The 25,083-nt window shown below is 38.2% G+C and overlaps 1 protein-coding gene across 1 annotated transcript; it reads right to left on the bottom strand.

Moving 5' to 3' along the window:
- Nucleotides 1-5,093: 5,093 nt before the first annotated feature.
- On the bottom strand, nt 5,094-22,189 carry LOC139984639 (lysine-specific histone demethylase 2-like). Its single transcript, XM_071998611.1, has 16 exons — nt 22,036-22,189; nt 18,998-19,314; nt 17,711-17,800; nt 16,845-17,067; nt 15,788-15,977; nt 15,027-15,211; nt 14,246-14,422; nt 12,968-13,177; nt 11,783-11,954; nt 10,931-11,058; nt 9,843-10,049; nt 9,457-9,573; nt 8,197-8,322; nt 7,143-7,274; nt 5,488-5,640; nt 5,094-5,186 (listed from the first exon to the last, which is right to left on the bottom strand). The coding sequence occupies exons 2-16, from the start codon at nt 19,246-19,248 to the stop codon at nt 5,100-5,102; spliced, it is 2,448 nt and encodes an 815-aa protein (XP_071854712.1). The 5' UTR covers nt 19,249-19,314; nt 22,036-22,189; the 3' UTR covers nt 5,094-5,099.
- Between the last annotated feature and the right edge of the window lie 2,894 nt (nt 22,190-25,083).

Raw genomic sequence — 25,083 nt, 5'->3', positions numbered from 1 at the left:
TGTAAACAACTTTCACGTTATTCAAGCCGTTGAGGTTGGTGAATCTTGTATTTTTTTATAGATCCTCCTGCAAGCATGAACCCGCGAAGAAGCCATCATTGGCTTATCAAAGCCGCAAGCTGACCGAAGTCAGCCTCTTAGATTCATATTTAACTTCCATGATTATGAATTGTCAAGAACTCTGTAACTGGACGACATACATTAATCTTGGAGTGACTCGAACTCGGGACCTTATGATTGAAAGGCACCGACGTTAACCACTGAGCTAACAACACTCCACAATCTTTATCAGTGGCGTGCGCAAATGGGGGAGGAAGTGGGGTAGCGAGGGCCATGCCCCCAGCTCTATCGGTAATCGCAGCAACAAACATAACTCATAACAAAACTAATAACGTACAAGTATTTTATAGCACAACTTTGCGTTTAAACCTACTTTTGAACATTTTTGTAATCTAAATATGCCTCAAAAAGCACCATTTTGGTTTCTAAGCTATGTATTTTGTCCTGTGGGAGAATCCCTAGACCACTCACCCTATATATAAGGGAGCCTGATACGTCCCCCAGCTACACCCTCAATGAAAATGTATTGATCCACCTACAGCACCAAAAAGGTCCATGCCAATATCACTTCAGGCAGGGAAATTTGGAATCTTCCTTTCCCACCCCCCTTCCCACCCCTCCACATCAACTTTACAATCATGTACAAATCAAAGTTCTTTGTACTTCTACATGGGCGGCGGAAGAGGGTTCAATCTGGGGGAGGGGGGGGCAAACTTTTAGAGACAGCGGGACATGTGAATTTTAATGTAGGGGAAAAAATAAAGTTACCTCAAAACTTAACAAATAAAACCCCTTTTGTATTCAGTACCACAAATTTCACTATTGGATTTTCAACAGAAGATTATGCTTTCAAAAAACAAAACAAAACAACGGCCACAACTTATTTGTGGAAAAATAATGAAATATTAAATTTTGAGAAGACACACAAAATCAATGTTTTGACGACACTCTTTTTTTTATTGCCAAAGAGGAAGAAAGTACAAAAAGAAAAAGTGATTGGTTCCGAGAAAAACAAACATGTACAGACACTACCCAATCATGCGATACAGAACTTTACAAGAAATTGAACCAAATAATTATTCTCGAAGAGGAAAAGAATGCTTTAGGCTACAAAAATAGTGAAAATAATGAGGTTCCGGTTCATTTTAATGTTTCATTCCAACCATCAATCCGAAATTGCTAATGAATTATATTACAAAAAGTACGCTTTTCTTTTATTGTTATTAATAAAAATATTAAATGAAGAAAAAAAAATAGAAAACACATTAATTAGAGTACAGGTACTTTAAAGGTCACCAGTAACCCCCCCCCCCCCCAAAAAAAAAAAGATGCAAGCTAAAAATGGCTAAAAGTTCCCCAAATATTACTTTCTTTTTGGGGGGTTTTATCTTAAAGAAACTCCCCCCCCCCAACCCAACTTCGGCGAGAGGAGAAGCTGGGAACTTAAAGGAAACTTGTGCTTAGTAAGTGGTGGCAGTATTATGTGTACTGGGTGGATGTTCAAACTATGACTATTTTTTTTTCGGTGGAATCTTTTGGGCAATATATATACTGGTGACGTTTAACACATGCGTTTCCTCTTGCCTACGTTTGCAGAAAGCATTCTGTACAAAAAAACATGATGTTTATTACTATATATATTGCATTACAAGAAACGAAATATTTCACACTGGGGGCAGCACTTACGAGAGGGGGAGGTGGTCATTTCATATGAATAATTAAGAAAAAATCAAGGGCAAAACAAGGTCCGGCGACATTATCGTACTCCGGGGCCTTTACCTCGCTTTCGATGCCCCTGGGTCACAAATAATACATTTTTTTTAAATTACTCAAATGCTCGAGCACATGCCACATACTGTTTCTTCGTTAGTTTACATTTATGCACCATTAATATTTCATTTCATACGGAGCTTAATTGATATAATCTCAATATTCCAAAATTTAAAGGGTGATATTATTTTGATATTTTACAATCTAGGACAAAAAAGAAATATTTGAGTGATATTTTTTTGTTTCTATACCAATATTTGAGGGTTTTCATAATTATCACCTTTAAATTATGCTCAAAGTCTGGAGTGCTCCTTTAAGGTTTCAGAGCCAATGACGTTGGCTCCTCGCTGTAGACTTAAAAAGTATCAATATTTAAGCAATTGATTTATAAAACTCTAACAGCAAATCCAAGACTCGTTCTTTTAACTTCATATAAACAACAGAACACATTCAACATCACTTGTCCTTTGCCAAATTTGTAATGTATTGTAAACATTTCATTTGAGGCCATAAAAGTCTAATGAGTTCCTAATAAGTTTTATGTTGTATCTGGTTCATTTGAGGCCATAAAAGTCTAATGAGTTCCTAATAAGTTTTATGTTGTATCTGGAGTTATCCAATTGCACTAAAAGTGAAATATGGAACAGATGCAAACTGTCAGTCGATATTCCAATGCTAGTATTGGGTAAAATGAATTTTGAAAATTTATTCCATTTCTTACTCCAGATAAAAATGACCCTATTGGTTGACTCAGAAGGGCATTTACATTCTATACTTGCTCCAAACCTTTTTGAAATAGAAAAACTTGCAAAGAGTTATTAAAAAACCACACTTATCCTCCTAACATTCAGTTAATTTTTTAAAATTGAACGTTTGTAGAAGTTTTCCTGACTTGCAGGCAGTTCGGCAGTGTGCTGCTGTTCACTAACACGAATGCGCAGTTTTAACAACTGTAACCAATCACAGAGAAATACATTTTTGCACATGACCTTAACGAGATTCCCGTCTTTAAAAAACAGCAAACAGCCGTTGTGTGCTCTTATCAGTAGGGCAGTGTGTTGGTGTTCTGTTGAAAGTACGGGGGGGGGGGAGGATAGGGGGGATCTTCAGGACAATTGAAGACTAGGTCAAGACTGTTGATTAGAGTTGGATTGCTGGGAGTGTGTGTGGCTGCTGGCTTAAGGTTCCTGTATGAATTATCATATCCAGCTGGGCATTTATTTTTCCCATTTCGGAGAAAATCAAACTGGTTTTCTAACCTATGAAACTTCCTCGCACAAAGCGACAAGTGCAAGAATTTCAGTGTTTCCAAATTTTAGATTTTTTTTACTTTTCCTACACCTTACAAGAATTTGATGAAATAGTCAAACTGTTATGTCTAAAAATTTGAGACTTTCAAAAGTATTTCAAGTTTGTCTACATTGGTCTAAACATTTTTCTAAGAAATTAATAAAAAATATGAGATGAAATGTAAGAAATCTCTCTTTTTTTTCTATTCTTTTTTTGACTAAAGAATCTAACAATTCTTTGGTACCATTTAAATTGACTTCTTTGGGCCTGGAGGGGGGGGGGGGGGGAGGTGGGCAAACCGCAGTTCTTCCTATGAAACCGAAGAGCAAAGTATCTGATGGAAGTAATCAAACCCTGTCGTTGAATTTGAAAGTTTCAAGTTTGCCTGCGCTGACCAGAACTTATAACTCATTTTGAAATAGTTTCATTAATCTTTTATAAAATTCCTTATGATGACGACATGAAATGAAACAAATTTATTATTATTCGTACTGAAAAGTTCAAAAGAATGGTTTCATTCAATTGTGAATTGTTTAAAAAAATAGAGTGCTGCTATCTGGTTCAGAAAGCAAACAGATTTTTCACTTATCATTTTGTCAAACACCAGTCCAACAAACTCTGTTCTTGATGAGAATACTGAACTTTAAAGGATTGGTTCAGTTGTCATACATGTTTATGTTATATGAAAGAGGACAATAAAAGAAACACAATGGTGAAGAAACTGTTCAAATATGTTTTTCGGTTAAAGAGATATTCAAGTGTAAAGTTTTATCAGATTGTGTAGAAATTGCTGAAATCTGACTAGCTGTGATGTCACATCCTCACATTCCTGAAAAGTCTTTGTTTTTTTCTCTAAATATTTTGTGAGATTTCATGACTTTCAACCAAAAGATATGTCAGGAGATCTCATATTTGTCAAAGGAAGTATTTGAGATTAAACATCTGAAGAATTTTTGATTATATTATTTCCAAATGTGTTAAAAAATGTAAATAATTTTTAAAGAAATATATACACAAATGTTAAGGAAGTGAGGATGTGACGTCACACCCTCACAGTAAGTCTTTCTACACCAGTCGTTTTCAAAGAAATTTTGATATTTTCAAAGTGTCATATCTCCTTAACAGAGCATGCTATCATGGTAGTTTTATCCCTGTTCTTTTTGTCTTTTTGTGCTCTTTCATACAAAATAGTCATGTCAAACACCTGAACCAATCCTTTAAGCGGCACAAAGGAGTTTCAACCTATGACTACTCTTAACAGGAATTTATCGCTAAGATTCTCTTGCACTAATGTACGCTAGTGTGAAACCTAAACATCGAGTCTGACGTTTCATCTAAACTTTACTTTTTAGAGTTATCATGTTTGCAAGGTTTTCACACTTTGACCCATCGACCCCAAATAACATTTGACCTCCCTAAAAACAATAGTGTTCTTTCATTCATTACAATAAGTCTTGTATACATACATGCAATTCACCAAGTTCAAACATCCTGTACTTTATTTAGTTACTGTCTTTACAAGCATGGGCATACTTACACCAGGGATGAGCCTGGGGTAAAACAAAAATCACAGAACTTTGCAAAAAGTGCGGTATAGGCTCCAGTTTGCGTATGCTACAGTGTGTTAGGATAATAGTTTTTGTCCCCGAGGTAGAAAAGAAATCACGGATATTCCACGAATTCGCGGAAAAAGCTCATGCCTGTTACACACACACACACACAGTAACTATCGTTTCGTTTCCTCCTGCCTATGACAAGGAATCAAAAATAAGTTATTTTGTGCTCAGATCATTGAAATAATGGAACAAAACCAGCTGTTCTTACGACAGTGGGAATGGCTTCTAATACTGAACTGACGTGTCTACTGGACTGAGCGACCCTCCGTCAGCTAACAGGATCTTCAGGGCAATTCCTGACGATGCTGGTATCTATGGGAGGAAGGCCGTTGTGTCGGCCGTGACATCATTTTTGGGGTCTTTTTATGTGATTTCCATGATCTTTGTGGCTTCTCGGATTCCACTCAGGTAGGCTCCGGTTACTGTCTGCGGAAACTGTCTGTTTGTTGCCTGAAATTAGATCCAGATCAAAAAAGAAAATAAAGGGTATCACAACGGCAACGATGATATCGGGTAACAGACATGTCGATAGAAAGCCTACAAGATATAATTCATAAAATCAGAACTGGAACATTGATATTAATATATCGAAGATATTTAAATTAGTGAAGGAATTTAGAAATTGACCTCCAAAGGCTCTTAACTATCCTTTATACAGAATCCAGAATATGAACAAAAATAGATTAGTGACACTTAAACATTCAAGTATTATCGCCTACTAACAGATGAACCTTTAGACATTTATTCTCACCTCTCCAGCAAAGAACACTCTATCGTTCACCGAATCGGCTAAAGTCTCGTAGACCTCTCCCGAGCCTCCTGGTTTGATGTAGCTGTAGGACATTTTACTGAAGGAATCTTTGTACCATTCTGTGACGTAAGACTTTGTCGGTTCAGGTACACTCTGCAGAAAGTAAGGACACAAGTGCAAAACATTTACACGAGTGCAAAACATTCTGTTTTCATTCATGTCACAACAGACTTTTGCAGAAGGGAAATTGTAAACCTTAAAAACAATCGTTGAAGAGTTAAACTCACTACTATATGCCGCAAATATTTTCATATAATTTTGACCTCTACACCCAGCCTACTTTACCTTTCCTAATATAAAGGAAAAATTTGGGGAGAAGAAATTTCCTTAAAAAATTTTTAAAAAACAGAGAGAAAGGGTACTCGTCCTAGTGAGACCTATCCCTACAACGGCTTCATACTATATGTAACTAGACTAATTTGCATATTAGAATCCAGGCAGATGGTGTTATTGTCTGCATGGGGCTAACTATAAGCTTATTACAACCACTTGGTGAAAGAAGAAATACTACAAAGATTTTGTACAAATCATTGAGCAGGCAATAAAGCTGATGAGAAGAGGAATATGAATAAATTATTTTTAAACTGTTCCAATTACAAGCTTGCTCTAAATATATTTCCTCATTATCAACTTGACGACCTCCCCATGTAATTAATATTTGGCCTCGAAAGGAAGCAAAATATAGAAATACACATCACATAGATTACAGGAAAATCGGGACATGTTTCGTTTCTTTCTTTAAACTTCATTAAAAGTACTAAAACCTAAGCCATTGACATATCCTATACTCCTGGCGCCCTCTAAAGTGCCTCCTATTTTGTTCACAACTTTTCCCCACTATCTCCTCCTCAGTAAGAAACGACCACATATCCCACAGATATCTATGTCAAAGAGGGGAAAAAACAATGTTAAGAAACGGCTAATCTACTGCAAAATAGCACTGTGCAGGTCAAATTTATACATAAGAGGGCCTGAAATTGCTATCCTGCCCATCTTCGTAGGCAAGAACTGTTTGCCTTTGAAGAAGACCCCGCTGAGATCGAAATGGCAGGCTCTCTTGCTTAAAGGCATTGAAGACTCGCCCCAAACCGTGTGTGGCGCTCTGGGAAAGTTAACTTTCTGTTGCTTGCAAGTGAAGTTTTCTGCTTGTCGCTACAAAATGCAGACAGTAATGAAACGTGATACCTTGTTATCTTTAGCTGGACCTGAGATGTCCATCGCTGTATTGTTTGTACACTGTGCTGTGGGTATTGACCGCAGCTGTATGTACTGACTGTACACTAGTGTCTAATTACCGAAGGTAGCAAAATGTGGGCGTATTTTCTGGGATCGATGGTGGTGTCTAACACTTCTGTTACACCTCATTTGAAACTAGGTCAGATTACCGGCATTAGACGTTTCTTTTGCGCGAGTCTTAACACCCTTTAAACAGATATATATGACGATGATTAAAGAGGTGGTGGCATCTCCTGGATACAAAATCTGATTTTGACTTAATCCATTTCCAGTCGTTGTTACTGAAAAGAATGCTTTCGGTACGCGAGAGCATTCTTTATTGGTGTATATTCATGTAGAAGGTTGGCGGGTCATATTACCTGATTTGGAAACAATCCCCTCAGGTATGTCATGCATTTTGAGACGATGTCTTCGGTTGTCATGGATTTCATCTCCTCTGCGGCTTCTCCACTGATGACGGACATCAATATGAACCCGCTCTTCTTATCTTCCTACAAACATGTCAGACAGTGAAGAGAATTAATACGTGATCAATATGAACCCGCTTTTCTTATCTTCCTGCAAACATGACAGACAGTGAAGAGAATTAATACGTGATCAATATGAACCCGCTCTTCTTATATTCCTACAAACATGACAGACAGTGACGAGAATTAATACGTGATCAATATGAACCCGCTCTACTTATCTTCCTACAAACATGTCAGACAGTGAAGAGAATTAATAGGTGACTAAAAATCTTAAATTTGTGAATTTCTTTATAACAAAAAACCTGTGCCAAGTTTTGTTCTAGTCCTACTGTCAGTTTGTGAAGCTTGTTGGTAGAAATGTCACGCTTTTTAATAGACAAGGTTAAAAGTTATCTCTCATTGGAGCTTTCTGTCACATGACCTCAATTAGCCTGCTTATTATCGCAATGTGTGAGCATGAGAAAAGATACTGGCAAAATTCACATCAATTCATGACAACTGACACAGCCACTATTTAAATTGCTTTCGATTTATCCCTAACGGTTTTTTTAAAAGGAAAAACAATTTTTATAACAGCCAAATGGTCAATAAATGTAAATTTGTCAAAACTGTCAAAAGTAAACAATAAGCATGTTATTTTACTTTATTTGTATCACCTTTTGTAATATATATAAATAAACTCGTCTGAAATATTCAATTTCATTTTCATTCATTGTTTCATGGTCTGCTTTAGTTGTCTTTCCATTTTTCTGATTCAATGTCTCCCCCTTCCTGTTTTCGTTTCAGTATTGCCTTTGAAGAAGATCCTGCTAGGATCAAAATGTCAGGTCGCCTTCTTTCTTGGCACCCATTCACAGGTTTTTTTTGCAGTAGTAAAGTAGTTTTTTTGTTCACTCTCTGAAATGTTTGTGGACGCAATATTAACAGAATATCTGTTCCTTACGTTTCCAGTCATATCGTAGAAGACAGAGAAGAACCCTCGGTCCTTGGCTGAGGTAGGAAGTCTTCCAAAATATTCAGTCCCTTGGACTCTATCTGACCAAAATCTGATAGGAAACTCTAATATCACCTATAAATATACAAAAAATAAATATAAAGTATAAATTAATCAGATGGTAAGTGTTTAAATCGATCAGATATTACGGGTCAATTAATTCCAATATATGACAAAAGTGCTTCAATTTCATTTCTGTTTTATGAATGATGCGGAATTAGGAAATTTTATTAGTAGTAGAGGTCAAGTTTTATCTTAAACTTGAAAAGCATAGAATATGACAAATATGTATCTGTGTCAATATTTAAGTGCCTTCTATATTCCATGATGGACACAGAATACAAGCAACAGCACTATACACACAGAGATGTGCCCAGGATTTCCTGAGTGCCGGGTATACTGATCGCCGTCCTGGGGGAGGGGTCTAAGGGGAGGGTTGACATTTTTTGATTTTTGAAGTTGTATACAGAGCTAGTGTAGTGTGATACTGCATGCTGCAGATTAAAGCCACGCCTACTCCATATCTCCACACCTGTGTTTACGTGAATTTGACAAATGGGGGGAATCAAGGATACATGTGGCCCAATTTATGTTGAATATAATGTTACGAATGTCGGGATTTTAGATGATAATAGTGCTGGGCGGGATTCACGATTTTTAAGACAGTGCTGGGTGGTAAGTTTTAGTGCTGGGCGGGGCCGCCCAGTGCTGCCCAGCGTGGGCACATCCCTGTACACAGTACAGCAGTACAGTTGAATATATAGTCAGTGGTACTCACATTTTCTAATTGTTAATTTAATCTTAGAATACATTTCAGTTTAGAGTGCTTCAATAGTAAACCTTTACAGTTAGGTTGCCATGGTGCACATGTTCCACTATGTGTCATGTTTTGCCAAACCTGAAAACTTAACTGTTCTACACTTTCATTTTCATTTTCACTGCCTGAAAAGTGAGGCACGTAAATTATGAGTTTGTTTCGGCTAAGGCCAAAGTTTGTAACTGCTGTGTAGAAATTTGATTGTCACGCCAGAAGGCATCATATTGACGAGATATGCGTAACACGTAGGTTTATGTAAACTTTACCAGGAACAGAAACAGTACCTGCATGCCTGGTTGGCTAATTTGCATCCCAAGCCCCTTCACAAAAATTTCATCCACCAATATTTAACATAATTCTGATCAGTTGTATTTTATGAGCTACTTTCTCACCTTCTCCGTGATCCCAGCTCCAAGAGCGTAAATCGCTTTGGTCTTTTCTGATGGCAACGAGGGCTCGAACGTTATCCGACCTTCTTGCAAAAGTGAAAGCGGTAATGTGACGATGACCTGCAAAGAAGGAAACACTTGTGAGAGAGCAGAAACAGTCTCAAATCTGTAACTTCGAAGTCAAATTTTGCTGATGCCTGTTATTATTAAAGTGATAGTGAAGTGGCGAAGGCAAAGAACCACCAAGCAAAGAAAGTTTTTTAAATGTTACTACCACATCCCACAATTTTCCTTCCACAGAAATGACCATCTCTATCCACAAAAATTACCACGATAATGTGTTTGGTCAGGTCAAAGGTCAAAAGTTTTATGGAAAATTAAAGACTTACCCTTGAACATTTCAGTTCTAGTCCCTGTTTTGTTTTGACGATTAGCTGACTGTTTGAGTGGTTGATAGTCTTCACTTCTTGGTTCATCCTCACGTCGAGTCCCGAGCTGAGCTTCTCTAAGATTGCGCTGTAACCTCGACTGAGCAGCACGTGATCTCCTGCGAACTGCGCAAAGGCTTCGTTCTGATCCCAGTGGAGCGACGACACCTGTGGGGGGGGGGCAAACAAATGTGGGCTTGTGATCATTGAGAATCGAAATGCTTGTGACCCTATGGCTGGCCGCAGAACACTGACTGACTGAACGCGACCTGACTTGACCTTGCAGTCGTGAAGAAGAAGTTGAACGACTGTTGAGCGTCAACTTAATGAACGATCAGAACCCCATAAGAACAAAGAATGATTTATTGTGGGGTGTTAATATTGACACATACCACATAGTCATAGTGTGTTATTGAATACCAGTGGAGATGAGTAAAGGGAGCTATGCTAGAATACAAGTACAGACTTACTACAAGTATCAGCGGTGTTAATATTGACTCTTTCCACATGGTCATGTAGTGCGTTACTGAATACCTGTAGAGACTAGTAGAGGGAGCTATGCTAGAATACAAGTACAGACTTATTACAAGTATCAAGGGGTGTTAATATTTACACATTCCACATCGTCATGTAGTGCGTTACTGAATACCAGTAGAGACAAGTGGAGAGAGCTATGCTAGAATACAAGTACAGACTTATGACAAGTATCAGAGGGTGTTAATATTGACGCTTTCCACATGATCATGTAATGCGTTACTGAATACCAGTGGAGACCAGTAGAGGGAGCTATGCTAGAATACAAGTTCAGACTTACTACAAGTATCAGAGGGTGTTAATATTTACACATTCCACATGGTCATGTATTGCATTATAAAGGCAAGTTCAGGGAGCTATGCTAGAATACAAGTACAAGTATAGACTAAATAATTGTAGTCTTAGTTAGAGACACGGCTACCAGAGGTATATACTAGAAAAAAACAATAATGTGAAACTGTCTCAACGACAGAAATATGACAAAGAAATACTGCAGAAGAACTGAAATGGCTTACATTGGTGAGGTGACTACCGCAGGCATACTCTAAATTGCTGATGTGAAACTGGAGTAGCCTCTCCTCTAAGGAGGTAAATGTGGCATCCGTCTCATCTTGGAAGGTTTTATGCATCTCCAAGAGCTTTTCTACAAAAGGACAAAAGAATGTTAAAATCGGGTTATGCATAACCTGTTGAATTGACTCACCGCAAACGTTTTCCAAAGTAATTCATTTTTACGATGTGATGCGTAATGTGACAATAATAAATGTCACATGATTGATGTTCCTTTACTTTTATATATATATATATATTTTTTCTTTGTAGTATTAAACTTGCAGTTGACCTGCATAATCTCCCAAATATAAGTGGAATAGTCTAAAATTGCTACACCCTGCCAAAAGTAATTTCTCTAGGTTTTTAAGATTCCGATAATGAGGCTCAAACTACTCATTTTCCCACCCTACTCATTTTCCCACCCTACGCCACCCACCCTCCCCACCCTTCCCACCAAACACCCACCCTCCCCACCCTTCCCACCAAACACCCACCTTTTTCTTCCAATCCAAATAGTTAAGCCATTCCTAACTGTTCCCAATCATTGGGGAGCAAAGAGAGATATAAACAATTTTGTTACAGTACTTTTACCTTATACTTAATCTTTGTCCTACTCAGGTATCAACACTCTCTCCATCAATCCCCACCAGCCCCCACCCTTGCCCCCCCCCCCTGCCACCAACTACTAGCTGAGCACCTGAACATCCCTTAACACCCCTGCCTGAAGATAGTCCTAGCTTGAAACTTAATGGATCCTAAACCTGCACACAAGACAGTACTCTTTCCATACATTTGGGGTGGGGGGGGTAACTCACTCCCTAACGGTACGTCCTCGCTGAGTTTTTTGTCTCTCCGCCATTCTGCTACAGCATCCAGCATTGCATTGAAATGAAAGTCCACTTTTTTATCTGAGGTAGAATCCACCAATTGCCCGCCGTCTTCCACCAGCATGCAACGGTGATGAAGTTCTTGTACTTCAAACCCGGCCTGAAGAAAACGGAACGAAGGGAGATAAAATAAGCACTTGCAACATTTTCAAAATTTCCAAACACAGACACAGCAACTGGCAGTTTATAATTAAGCCAGACTGGTCCAAGTTGGCCATCTGTCATTCTTTACTTACTTTACAGAAGTCACATTATCGGGAGAAAAGTCATCTATTTGGAGAAATATTCTTTAGCATGTTGGTATTAAATATTAAATATAATATTTCTCTTCACTAATAAACAACCTTCCATGAGCAAAGCTTTACAAGTGTTAGTATTGTTTATGTATCGTGACATAGGTATTTGTGTTGCATTCATTCTGTTAAGTAAAAACAATTTCTTATTTCTTATTCCTTTTTTTACTTTTTCCCTTTCCAGCATGAAAGTGCCCTGAGGCTTCTTAGAACAATACCTTTCACAAACTATATATTTTTATTATTTAACTTATTCAATTATATGTGTATAATGTATTTTTTAAAACAAATGGATGAAGGAAATATTGTTGAAATATTGAGTTGACAGATGCATCTCCTGAAATGTTTCTAATTATCAACCTAATTTTCAACCTAATTACCAACCAAATGTCCAACATAATTTTCTTTGACCTAATTTCTTCTTACTATCTCATTAGCTTTGTTTCTAATTACTTTCTCTTTACCAACCCTTTCCATATATATTCAATAAGTGTAGCCGCTATTCATTCTGTTGTTACCAAACAGACCCACACACTCTCCTTTCACTGAGTTGTTACAACCCGCAGTTAAGAGGCATAGGCTATCCAATAAAGAAACATGTCGACCCACAGTTAAGAGGCATAGGCTATCCAATAATGAAATACAACCCACAGTTAAGAGGAATAGGCTATCCAATAAAGAAATACAACCCACAGTTATGAGGAATAGGCTACCCAATGAAGAAATATGCACAACTCAACCTTCCCCACCATCACCCACTACTCCCCCTTCGCAAAGAAAAAAACAGCAAACATTACTACAAAGTGAGAAAAACACAAACCTGTTCACACATCATCATGAAAGGATTATTAATACAGCCATTAATTATCTGCGCCCCTCTTCCGACCACTGTTGACTTGTCGTCAACGTCCCAGACCCTCCCGCCGATGCGGTTTCTCGCTTCTAGGACGATGACTTTGTGGTTGAAGTTGTTTAGATGACGGGCAGCGGCCAGCCCGGCTGCTCCGGCCCCGATAACAACCACCGTTTCCTGTTGATTGAACACAAAGCATTTATCAGAGTGGCATGAGTGTCTCAAGTAGTGCACAGTCCCAAGGGTTAACTATTTAAAGGACTGCAGCAGAGGACATAGAATGACAAAAGAATTGAAATCCAAGGAGTAAAATGTTAACATTGCGATGTTAATATGTCAAATAACCTTAAAATGTTCATAGTGTTGTAATCCAAGATTGTAAATGTTGATCAACATGCTGATCAAGGAGATGGGGCACTACAAAATGTTGAAATTTGTTGAAAGCACTGCTCTGGCATAGCACGTTGAGTACTTAGGTCCAATACATTATATGTTGAAAGCAATGCTATGGCATAGCACATTGAGTACTTCTGTACAATACATTAAATGTTGAAAGCACTGCTATGGCATGTCATGTTGTGTATATAGGTCCAATACATGAAATGCTGAAAGCACTGAAATACGTTTTAAATTTGCAAATGTTGTCTTAGGAGACCAGGCACTAGAGAAGGTTGAAAATTATTGAACTTGATAGTGCTATGGTCCAAGGCTTAAAATGTTGAAAGTCTTGCAATACACAGTTTAATATGTTGAACACCTTGCAATCCACAGTTTAAATGTTGAAAAGAGTTGCAATCCACAGTTTAATATATGGAAACTGTTGCAATCCACAGTTTCATATGTTGAAAGTGTTGCAATCTACAGTTTAATATGTTGAAAGCCTTGCAATCCACAGTTTAAAATGTTGAAAAGAGTTGCAATCCACAGTTTAAAATGTTGAAAGCACTGCAATCCACAGTTTAATATGTTGAAAGTGTTGCAATCCAGTTTATTATGTTGAAAGTGTTGCAAACCACAGTTTAAAATGTTGAAAAGTGTTGCAGTTCAAAGTCTAAAATGTGGAAGTGTTGCAGTTTAAAGTCTAAAATGTGGAAAGTGTTGCAATTTGAGATTACAAACCTTGAAAGTTCTGTACAAGCACACAAGAGGCATAATACAAATGTATTGCATCATGTATACAACATAATGATCCCCTGTTGTCTCCCCACCGCTGACCCCCACCCCAAACGAATACTTCCCCCTCACCTGTGGTGTTTTCGCTTTACTCTGAAGCTCTGTTGGCATTCCCGTGAGGAGACCTGTGTTGACGAGACCTTTTCTCGTGAGGAAGACTAAAACACTCTCTAACAAATTGGAACAGCTTATACGGACCAAGCCCCTCACCAGCAGATACTGTGCACATTTGCTTTCTGTAAGAAATTCCTGCCGAGATACACATGAAAGAAAACATCACAAAACAGTTAGTGGAGATTTTAAGAATTTTGCACATTTTACACTCTTTTCTTTGAGAATTAAAATGTCACACATGTATATATATATATACATATAAATATATATATAGAGTTGTCTGATGATCGCTAAAACGTGTGAAACTCCAAGTTACAACTACTAGTGTTCCACTAGTCCCAACTAGTATCAACATATATATATGTTCTGGATTTTCTGACTCACTACGATTTCAGTTATATTTATTTACATATATATATATATATTTGTCATATTCTTACATACAGATGTTCTACTTTTACTGCAAAGACAATGAGTAGTTAATGAGTAGTTAAGAAGTAAATGTGTAGTTAATTGAGAAAACGTTTAAGTTGTAGTCTGCAAACAAAAGCAGCATTAAAGGGGACACAAATCCAACCACCACCATTTGGAGTTCTTAGCACTTTCAATAAAACCGAAAAGTTGCCAAAAACCCCCCTCAAGCTGGGCCCGGACTCGACAACCATGCTGCCAATGGACTTCATGTTTCTTTATTTTCTGCTGGAATGTATCAAGTCCATTTCATTTCTGGCCACCTTACCTTACAGTCTCTGGCCCATAACGCTAGTATCAGGTTCCGTACTGCCAGATACATCTGCTGTTCTTTTGCGAATTGTGGGAACGCTTGGACCTCGTCAAAGTCCATCACATCCGCGCAGACACAGAGGGCCCGGCCTTGTTCGTCAGGCTGGTAGAAAGGCTGAAAGTACGACTTTGGTACAGACTCTGGTAGAAAAAGAAGAATTGGTCCCGAAAAAAAAAGAAAAAAAAAGTTAACAAAAATTGTACAAACTTCCAATAATTTTTGGGTATATGGTGGAGGCACAGATATTCTTTGAGAGTGTCATCTGTTTCAAAGATTATTATGATTATTATGGTTTTAATTTCAAATAAATGACATTAAATATGACAAATAAATTATGTATTAAATGAACATACAGAGATTACTAAGGTTATAATTTCTTTCCATAATTTGATGAGTTTGGCTTGTCCCATTTTGAAATCCATAGATATGTCATGTAGCAATCAATATCATCCCCTCCCCACCTGCCCACTCCCCTCCCCCTCCCCCACCTTCACCCACCTTCCGATAACATTGCCTACAAGCTGGTTCAGAACAAGCACCGGTCTGATCAGTAGATGTAGTAGTCTGACCATACTCTTCCGATTTCTCTTAAGTTTGGTTATTTCTAGATTAAACCTTGAGGGCCCATCTCTGTTGCTTTTAAACATCTTGCTTTTTTCCACAAACTTGCATTGCAAAACATATGTACAGAAAACAAGTCAACCATTTCAACTCACTATTATCTACTTCCTCTGGATTTTGACTCGTAGGGCTTAATCCGACCCCATCTGGAAAATAGGCGGACAGGAATTGAGCGGCAGGGGATCTCTTCAGAAGGGGAGGGGTCATCAGAAGTTGAAGCCATGTATCATCGAAAACCTGATTCACCCTTGGGTCCTGCGGCCACTCGCAAGAGTCACCGACTCCCTAAGTAAAATTAAATGACAGTTGAAAACTTGAAAAAGAAAGACGAAAAGCTGGAAAGAAACTTTTACGGACCTTTCAGGACCAGATCTATTATCTTTTGTCCAAACATGTTCTTCGAAATGTGACGCCAAAAACTGCCGTTTTTTTCGTTTGTATTTTGCAGTTATTTTTAATTTGGTATTTTGTTTTGCGCATCGATGACAATTACTTAATAAATCATTGTCATATATTTTCGATTCAACTGTTTATGATGGTTGGTTGGATGCATTCTGATATTCCACAACTCTCATATCTAGCCAGTCATTGATTGTTCCAGATGAAAAATAGGTCCAGATGCTAGCACTGGTTTACTCCTCCTCACAAAAGGTTTGAAATATCCTATTGCAAAAAACTGTACAAACTCCGAAAAGTAAAAATATTTCATATTCTACCATTCAGATAATCGGTGAACTTTATCGTTTCGGTGGATTATCCGTTCGATAGAGAGATTTCTCTGTTATAATGAAGTGTTAATAGACTTTTGAAAATCCATTTAAAGGGCTGCAGAAAGTTTGCTTGCAGGCTACATGTGAACTTAAAATTTGCCCTCCCTCCTGCGGTCTAGTAAATGAGGTTGATTCCTCCGCAGTAACAAAGAAATCAATAGGAACAAGACTACTGTCAAATAGAGCCTCAAATTTATAAAATGAAAGTGAACCAACGACATTTACGATGAGACGAGGGAGTCGATGTCCTCAATGTCCCTTCAAGTCAGCAGTCCAGAATTTTAGCACAAATTTGAAAACCAGGAAAACTATAACGACTAAAGAAGTTTTTGTAATCGACTACGACTTTATCGATACTAGCTTTCTGTCTTTGACTACTCACAGCCTTGTTATCTGCGTGATCGCATACAAACGAACTGATTATCTCCTTTGTCAGGTCCTTCCGAGGGGGTAGGGGGCGCCATTTCTTACACGACTGCTTGTTGCACTGGACCCAATACGGAAGCACTTGATCAGCCATGTAGGTCTTCAGATTTGGATCCGTCTTGCCGTTCTTACTCCACTCCCGCTTCCATTCAGAGAACAGCTTGTAACCTTCCCTATGGCTGCGGCGGGTAAAAGAAAGATTAATTAGGAAACCAAATATCCAATGAAAGTCCAAATTATGAAATATGGCGTTATGGGATGCAGGAAGGTATGAAAACAGCAGGAGATAAGAAAGACACTGGGAACAACAATGTTTTTTACGACAATCTTTGACGGGAAAATATGTCAAAATCTGTACCTTTATACAAACACACACAATATACGTTATATATTGAAATCGTAGTGAGTTGGAAAATCCAGAACAGTGCAATAACTTCCAGCCTCCACCAGGATTCGAATCCGGGCCTCCCGCTTTATATGCGGACAACCTAACCACTTGGCAATGGACGCTGAATGTATGTCCAGAGGTTCAAAACCGATAAGGAAGGTCGTAATTCCACTTTAGGCATTTGTATATTATTGTACACACACAAAGATACTGATTCATTTATTTATTGATAAGTGAAATGAACGAAAGAAGGCAAAGAAATTGATAAGGATGGTTCTAACTTACTGTTTCCTACAATAGAGTTTAAACACTTTATGAATTATTATTTTCTCAAGAAATATGACAATTTATGACAAATATTAGACTAAAGACTTAAAGACTTAAGTCATCCTTTAAAAATGCTGGTGGAAATACCAGTATATATCATACAGTACCTCCTATAATAATGATCAAAACATTCATTGCAGAAATGCTCTCCGGCCGACATGTGGTACCACCGTGATGTGTAAGTGTCCCCAGCGCACCTGCAGAAGAGAAGATTCTGTTAGATCCAATATTCAAATTGTGATAAAAAAATATATTCAAACTGCCATAGATTCTCGCAAAGTCTGTTATCCGGAAATTTGGTCGGAGGGATAATCACACCTTGACGATTAATGATTTTTTAAAGCATCTGTTGAGATACTAATATTACTAGATAATAAAATCATATTTAAGCACAAATTTGAACAAAGCTGCCATATTTACTTAACCCTTACAACCATATAAGCCGCTATAGCGGCTTTCCTGTGAAACTGCAGTAACTCGAAAAAGCTGACAGAGCAGCTTTCACATGATGCAATAGGGGTTTTCCCACTTTAAGACAATGAAAGAGTCTGTTACTGTAGGGTGTGGAACAAAGTCACTAGATTCCATGTGCACATTCCATCAGTGAATTTTTGACCGAAATTCGTACAGAAAAATCGCAAACATGACATCAAAAATAATGTCGACTGACAAAGCTCTGATGCTGCTACTTCAAGATGAGGACGAAGATTTGAACGTGTCTGATTACGGCAATTCTAGTGGTTTTGAAAGCCAATTTGATGACGATTTTAGCAATGATTTGGATGACAGTAGGCCTATGCTAATGGGTGATACTTATGGTAATACTAGCGTTAGTACTAGGAGTAAGAAAAGGCCTAGACTTAGGCCTAACGTTACACAACATCAACCAGTAACATTAGGTCTAGACTTAGACCTAATGTTACACAGCATCAACCAGTAACATTAGGCCTAGACTTAGGCTGAACGTTACACAGCATCAACCAGTAACATTAGGCCTAGACTTAGGCCGAAAGTTACACAGCATCAACCAGTAACATTAGGCCTAGACTTAGGCCGAAAGTTACACAGCATCAACCAGTAACATTAGGCCTAGACTTACGCCGAACGTTACACAGCATCAACCAGTAACATTAGGCCTAGACTTAGAGTCTTAGACCTAATGTTACAGAGCATCAACCAGTAACATACGGGCCTAGATTTAGACCTAATGTTACACAAGGATCATCAACCAGTAACATTCGGCCCAAGCTTACAGTACCACCAGTATTGGGACCACAATGTGGTAATATTTATGTCTGAAAAACTTATGGTTAGGATGTCAATCCCCATGGATGTAAAATTCAGGGTGCAAAGGGTTCATAACACACATACACAAAAACACAAAAAATACATACTTTTCTGTCGCGTTGGTAAAACAAATTGGAAGCTTTGCGGGACATCTCTGCTTTTCGCAACTCCTGAACGGTTTCTTGGCTGCTTTGTTTTGTTCTTCTTTCGCCTCAAGTTTTCTTTTCGAAGGCAGTTTGGGTGGGGTAGGGGTAGGAGTAGTGGTAGGAGTAGGGGTCCGCACTTGAGGGGACTGTACAGCTGGTATTTCTCCTTCTTCTAAATACTTGGCTGGTTTGCGCTTTATTCTTGCCGACATTGTCTCGGTAATTGTATTCCACCTGCTTAGAGACTGAGCCACTGATATCCACGTCAGTATGTTTTACTTTTAAAGAAAGAAAAGAATAAAATAAGTAGCCTTAGAAGCATATGAAGTCTTAAATTTGTAAGTTTGTGTCAATCAAGTTATTGTTTTTAAAGATGATGTAATTTATTCAGTATCATCATAACGTGAGAACATTAGAATCTAATATGCTTAACTTTATACAAATAATCAAAGGTGTATGCTGTCAAAGGAAATATATATATCAAAATATTCAAAGCATTGCTTACAACATATGATAAGCAAGTGGACCCTGTGTAGTTTAAGAACGGAGCTACTGTATCTACTGCATGTACGACTTATGTACATGGCGGAGTGTATAGCCTAGTGGTTAACGCCGGCGTCTCCCAGTCATGAGATCCCCGGTTCGATTCCCCGCCGACAGCAATGTGTGTCGTCTGGCAAGGGTGTTGTTCAATAACAACTTCCCGACATGGACGTTAAATGGATGTGTGCCGAGAGATTGGCTTCGGTCAGCTTGCGAGTCTATAAGCCTCCATGGCTTCTTTCGCGAGTTCCTGCTTGCGGGAAGATCACATATACATACATACATACATACATACATACGACTAAAACCGGATAAACTCTTAATATTAATGTTTGAAGTGATGGTGGGAAGCTAACAATTTCACAATTTTTTTTTACTTTAGGCCTAAGATAACATCAAGGGTGATATATTAGTTTGTTGTGTTAGTCAAATTTGGGTAAAAATAGTGATTTTTAAATAATGTTAAGGTTCACTCAAATTGATAACATCACTATTTGTACATGGAATGAGTTAGGTTCCTTAATGAAGTCACAGCAAGGCTTTAGAGTAGACATGGAACCACATGCCACAAACCAAAGAAATAGAAAATTAAATGCACCACCATTTTAGCCAGTTGATGCAACTGTTTGAAAATGGCATGCATGCACAAAAACCAATGTTATATGGACAGTACAGTAAGACAGAAGAACCAGTGTAGAATTCACTGATATAAAATAAAAGCAGATTTGTCTTGACGAAAAAGATGCCACCCATTTGGTTGGATACAAACACTTTCAATCAAAGATATAATTGTGCCAAAGGAGAACACCCCCATCCAAAGACCCCTTCCCTAGGCAAGAACTGTGAAACCCAAGCAAGGAATTGGACTCTCTCCAATTCTTCCTACTGTATTTCTACTATCCGCCCTGAGATTGGGTTGTAATCATATAATTCGCAATGAATATCACCACTAGCATAGAACCAAGCCTACACTATTTTCATTCACTAACTGTTAACTTTAAAAAGCATTAATTAGCTTACAAGGCTGGTACTGCATCTAGTTGTATGGGAGACCTACAAACTGCAAGTACAGAAGGCTAGGCCTTCTTGCAACTGTGAGTGCCTGAGCCTAAGTTTAGCTGACTCTAGAATATAACAGAACAGGCCTAGGCTAGACTAACTCAGTTAGGCCTAGGCTAGGCTACCGTAGCTGGATATTTATAGTATTTAACCAAAACTTTACATTGCCAAAAAAATTGCTGATGCTCAATGCCAAATGGAATTATCCCAGTAGATGAGCAGAACTTTACATGGTTTCTGATTTTCGACTGCGAGTTGAAATCTTGGCTCTCGTAAAAGTACGATTTGGAGAACGAACTTCTGACCATAGGTAAGCACTGAGAATGACAGGTCTGAATAACTCACAAAATTAGTGGCAAGTTCATTCACACAATAAATTAGAAATGTTTTGTTTTGAGACTTAAAATTGCCAAGAAATATCATCGACTTAGGTGTCTTTTCCTAGCCATTTATAAAGGGTACTTCAATCCCTGAAGTTCTGAAGATCAAGGTTTCACAGAAGTTTGTGTAATTTATCTAATAGCCAGTGCATTTGACTGAAAGTGAATACAAAAATGACCACAATCATAGTATTCTTATTGCGATAGCTCAAGTTTGTGTTAGGCCTATTAGCTACATTTTCGTCTGACTGAATCTACACTACAGTATATCACTTTGGCCTTGTTTCAGTCATTTACTAACTGGCATTCGAATCTCAATCACATTATTGAATGTCAGTTTCTTGCTTAACATGTGACATCCAATATTTTGTTAATACTAGTTTAAACTTTAAGGTATTCGACTACCACTCAGCAGAATTTGAATCTTGAAAGTCCAGCTTCCATCACTTCAAGCTGTGTTTCTGCCTTCCTCTGGATTGAGTTTGATCGAAATTTCAGTAAATTTTATAGATATCATTTGTTTGCTTTGATGGTTATGATAATTAAATTATACTTCTTTCTGTTTCACTGAGATTTTGACATGAAAATAATTGAGTTTCTGATAATTATACTGCTAATGTCAGCTACATGGGGGTTAACTTTGTTCCAACACTGGAATTCATATGTTAATATCTTAAATGCACATACAAAACAATTATTTGAATACTATGACCATTAATGCTGACCAAAATGTCAGCGAAAATGTGCGCAGGTCTTGAAGTTGTTATGTTGTTTTCGTTATATTTCAAATTTGGAACCTGATCGATAACACATGCACAAACAATCATGCTGCATGAGGTCGAATAGTAGCATATTAGGCTTAACACTAACGTTAGGGCCTACAGTAGGCTACTCTAACGTAAGATAAACGATATGTGTAATTTCACAATATATTGGTGGCTTTAACTTTTCTCAAGTGAAATATATGTTACTCATATTCATGCTTTTGAAAAGAAACCTTACAACAGGCAAACGAACCTGGAGAGTTCCACCAGGGACGGCGTTTCACATTTCCGCTGGGTCCTACATTCACTACACTGCAAACAAAGCCTTTATGTACGATAACGAATGACCATATCTAGGGACTAGAATTCGCTGAAGTGTTCCCGACTATTGTCTGTTATGTATGCTATCGGCAAGAGACAATATTACGTGATGATCGACCGTGCCGCACAATTTTTTTTCTAAGGAGGGGGTTCGAAATAAGGTTATGGACTGGCGACCTGGTGAGAGGTCTATGGTGAGGGATGTCCCACCCCTCCCCCACTCTGCCTTAATGCGAAACTTACAAACAAATTTCAAGTATCGGGCAGTATAGACCTTGTATGTTTAAAACGATCAAAAAAATTTAAACATCAAATTTTGCAAGTATAATAGGCCTATGCCTATAAATTACATCGTGTTGAGGGGGAGGTAACGGGGAAGGGGGTGCACTCTGCTGTTCAAATATTGCAAGATACTAGTCACGTAGTAGATTAAGATGGAAGTTGTGACAAACCCATGCCGTCCAGCTGAGAACATAATTCGCTGGAAAGCACTGCAAGTTAGTAAACGAAATAGGTTATTAATTCGATCTGAGCTCATATTAATTGCTGAACAAAGAATTGATGAAGTTAACGTATAGTTCATTTATAGGCTAGTAGTTTGAAAATCAAGATACAAACATCGAAATGGTTTTTGATGGTTTATTTATTCATTGCGTGCTTGTGTTGGGTGGGGTTTCGTCCGAACCATACGAGCCCCCTCCTTCATCCATCTTAAGCGAGCATGTAAAGTAAAGCACAACGAGACAAATATATTTTTAGATTTTATTCTAATGTTTATTGATATATTCTTCATTTTTATACATGATTGAGCCCCTTCTTATTATGCAAAGTATGAATTTCACACTGTAAATTATTACTCATAATTATTATATAGGCTCGGTTTTCACTTGGCAATTTGGCAATTCCAGATACAGTCAGTAACCTCTTCTTCCAAGAAATTTTCCCCGGTCACCTGAGATTGACCCTTTCATCTCGACACTATACGTGCCTTGAGGTTTACACCAGATGGAGCCTGCAGGAAAGCTTAACTACCAGCAAATCCAATTATAACATTTCCTGCTATATACAGCCAAATTTAAACACGGTCTCTGTTTACCAAATCATACATTATGAGTTTACAGGGCTGATTTTCTGCTACATCCTGCTTCGTTAACTTTGGCCGAGTTCGATGACGTAACACCATTCGATGGTCACCACCATGTATGCTGGTATTAACTGATAGAGATCATCTTAAACTTCCTCTTAAACAATGGTCTCTGCTTTGTTCTTTCATCTTTGCGGTACAAGTTCAAAAGTAGCCGCTGTGGGAAACTTTGGTTTACAATAAACTGATGAGTATATTTCGAAAAGCCAGAAGCCATTCGTTCCCTCGCAATTGTGTCGCACTATGTATACACTCTCGCGGCGTTATCGGAATATGTAAACTATATATTTCAAGTTACTGGACTGCCCCTGGTTGTCACATCCTTAGAAGGTAAACATGTGGGTAGGGGGATTGAGAATTAAAAGATATGGGTCTTGGGCAGTAGAGGTGAAAGTGGCAAGATGGATTCTTGTTCAGATAAATAAGCATTCTTTATCGTATATCTAGTTGTTTTTCCTGGAAGCTTCCACTCGATGCAGGCTCGAAGCTACACTTCCATTTTAGGGGTGGGGAGGCTTGGGTGCAAAGCTTTTCCACGTGGGAAGACATAACCATTTTTCTATAATGTACGCAACTATATCAAGCAGAAGAATTGCCAGTTTATTTAAAAGCAACGGTTATCAAATATATATAATGCAAGCGAAAATGTGGTTACAGCTGTTAGTTAATGTGTCTCATAGTTTAGAGACAGAAGATATTAAATTGTATTATAACACAAATCAATTGATTAAGTCATTGTACTACTGTCGATCAAGTACGTTTCGTCCCCTTCCCAATGCTATATATCTTACCCTCCCCCCCCCCCAACCCTTCGTCACAAACCCTCATCCCTTCTTCCGTCCCATAGATAATGTAATTTATGAACTTCCCCTTTGTACAGTAGAAGAAAAATATGTCACAAGCGAAACAAAAAACGCGTAGCTACTTTGACGTGTCTCACATTTTTAAGGCAGTTTTCAAATTGTGCAATAACAGAAAAGTTTAATTAGATCATTGTTCTGTTGCCTATTGAGTATCCCCTCCCCCCCCTCCCACCCCACCCATATTCCCTTCTAAAACTAATTTTCTCCGTCAACTGCCTCATACTGACTCGTTCCATATACAAAGATTGTGATACTTTGACTTCGATTAATTTTTACAGTGAAATATTATTAAATAAAATAAAAAACTGTTAACAAATTGCTTTTCCTTACTGCAAAATTATATACATAAATTCACTGACTAATGTAAACATGGTCATTCCTAGTCCTTTCAACATTAAAATAGTATCCATTTACCGTAACAAGTTTTGTACGTGGTGGAGATCATTTTCAAGGAGTGCAGGGCACAGGTGTGAAAAAATCGGTGACGGGCTGGGGGTGGCGGAGGGGAGGGGGACAAGCCTGACCGAGCTTTAGGATTGAAAAAGCAGTTTAAATGGGGGAAATGAGAAAGTGGCGCGAAAGTAGAGAAGCCCTGGCATATCCACCCTTCCACGAAATAAAGCTCCCTGGTGGCTGGGCTATTCCCAGAACTTCACTGAAGTAGTATTACTTCCAAGCCCTCTACCCACCGGGGTTCCTAAAATAGGAGCCCATCTCACAGAGCCGAAACCTCCTCTCAGTTTAGTTTATAGCTTATGTTTAGCTTATGAAGAAAACCTAAGGAGAGCCCCACTAAATATGGCTGCAATAAACGATGGAAAGAAGAACCGCATATAGTTTCGCGGAATCAGTTGGACAGTTGTGTTCCAACCGTTGTACACACGCCTGTTGTACACGAAGCCTTTGAATTTTATTAATCATGCTCTTAATGAATCAATACACTGAATGGTCATCATCGTGATTATAACCTTTC

This window comes from Apostichopus japonicus, chromosome 17 (genome assembly GCF_037975245.1).
Source record: "Apostichopus japonicus isolate 1M-3 chromosome 17, ASM3797524v1, whole genome shotgun sequence".
NCBI classification, from domain to species: Eukaryota; Metazoa; Echinodermata; class Holothuroidea; order Aspidochirotida; family Stichopodidae; genus Apostichopus; species Apostichopus japonicus.
Note: the sequence above shows the minus strand (reverse complement) of the source record. Positions and strands in the feature narration are given on the sequence as shown.

Bases quoted from the DNA above. Each gene is read 5' to 3' on its own strand.
- LOC139984639 (XM_071998611.1), bottom strand. From the start codon at position 19,248: ATGTCGGCAAGAATAAAGCGCAAACCAGCCAAGTATTTAGAAGAAGGA. The intron at 11,059-11,782 runs GTGAGTTACCCC...GTCCTTTTGTAG, and splicing joins CGAGGACGTACCGTTAGGGA to AAAAGCTCTTGGAGATGCAT. The intron at 5,641-7,142 runs GTAATATGACCC...TACTTTCTGCAG, and splicing joins GGGGATTGTTTCCAAATCAG to AGTGTACCTGAACCGACAAA.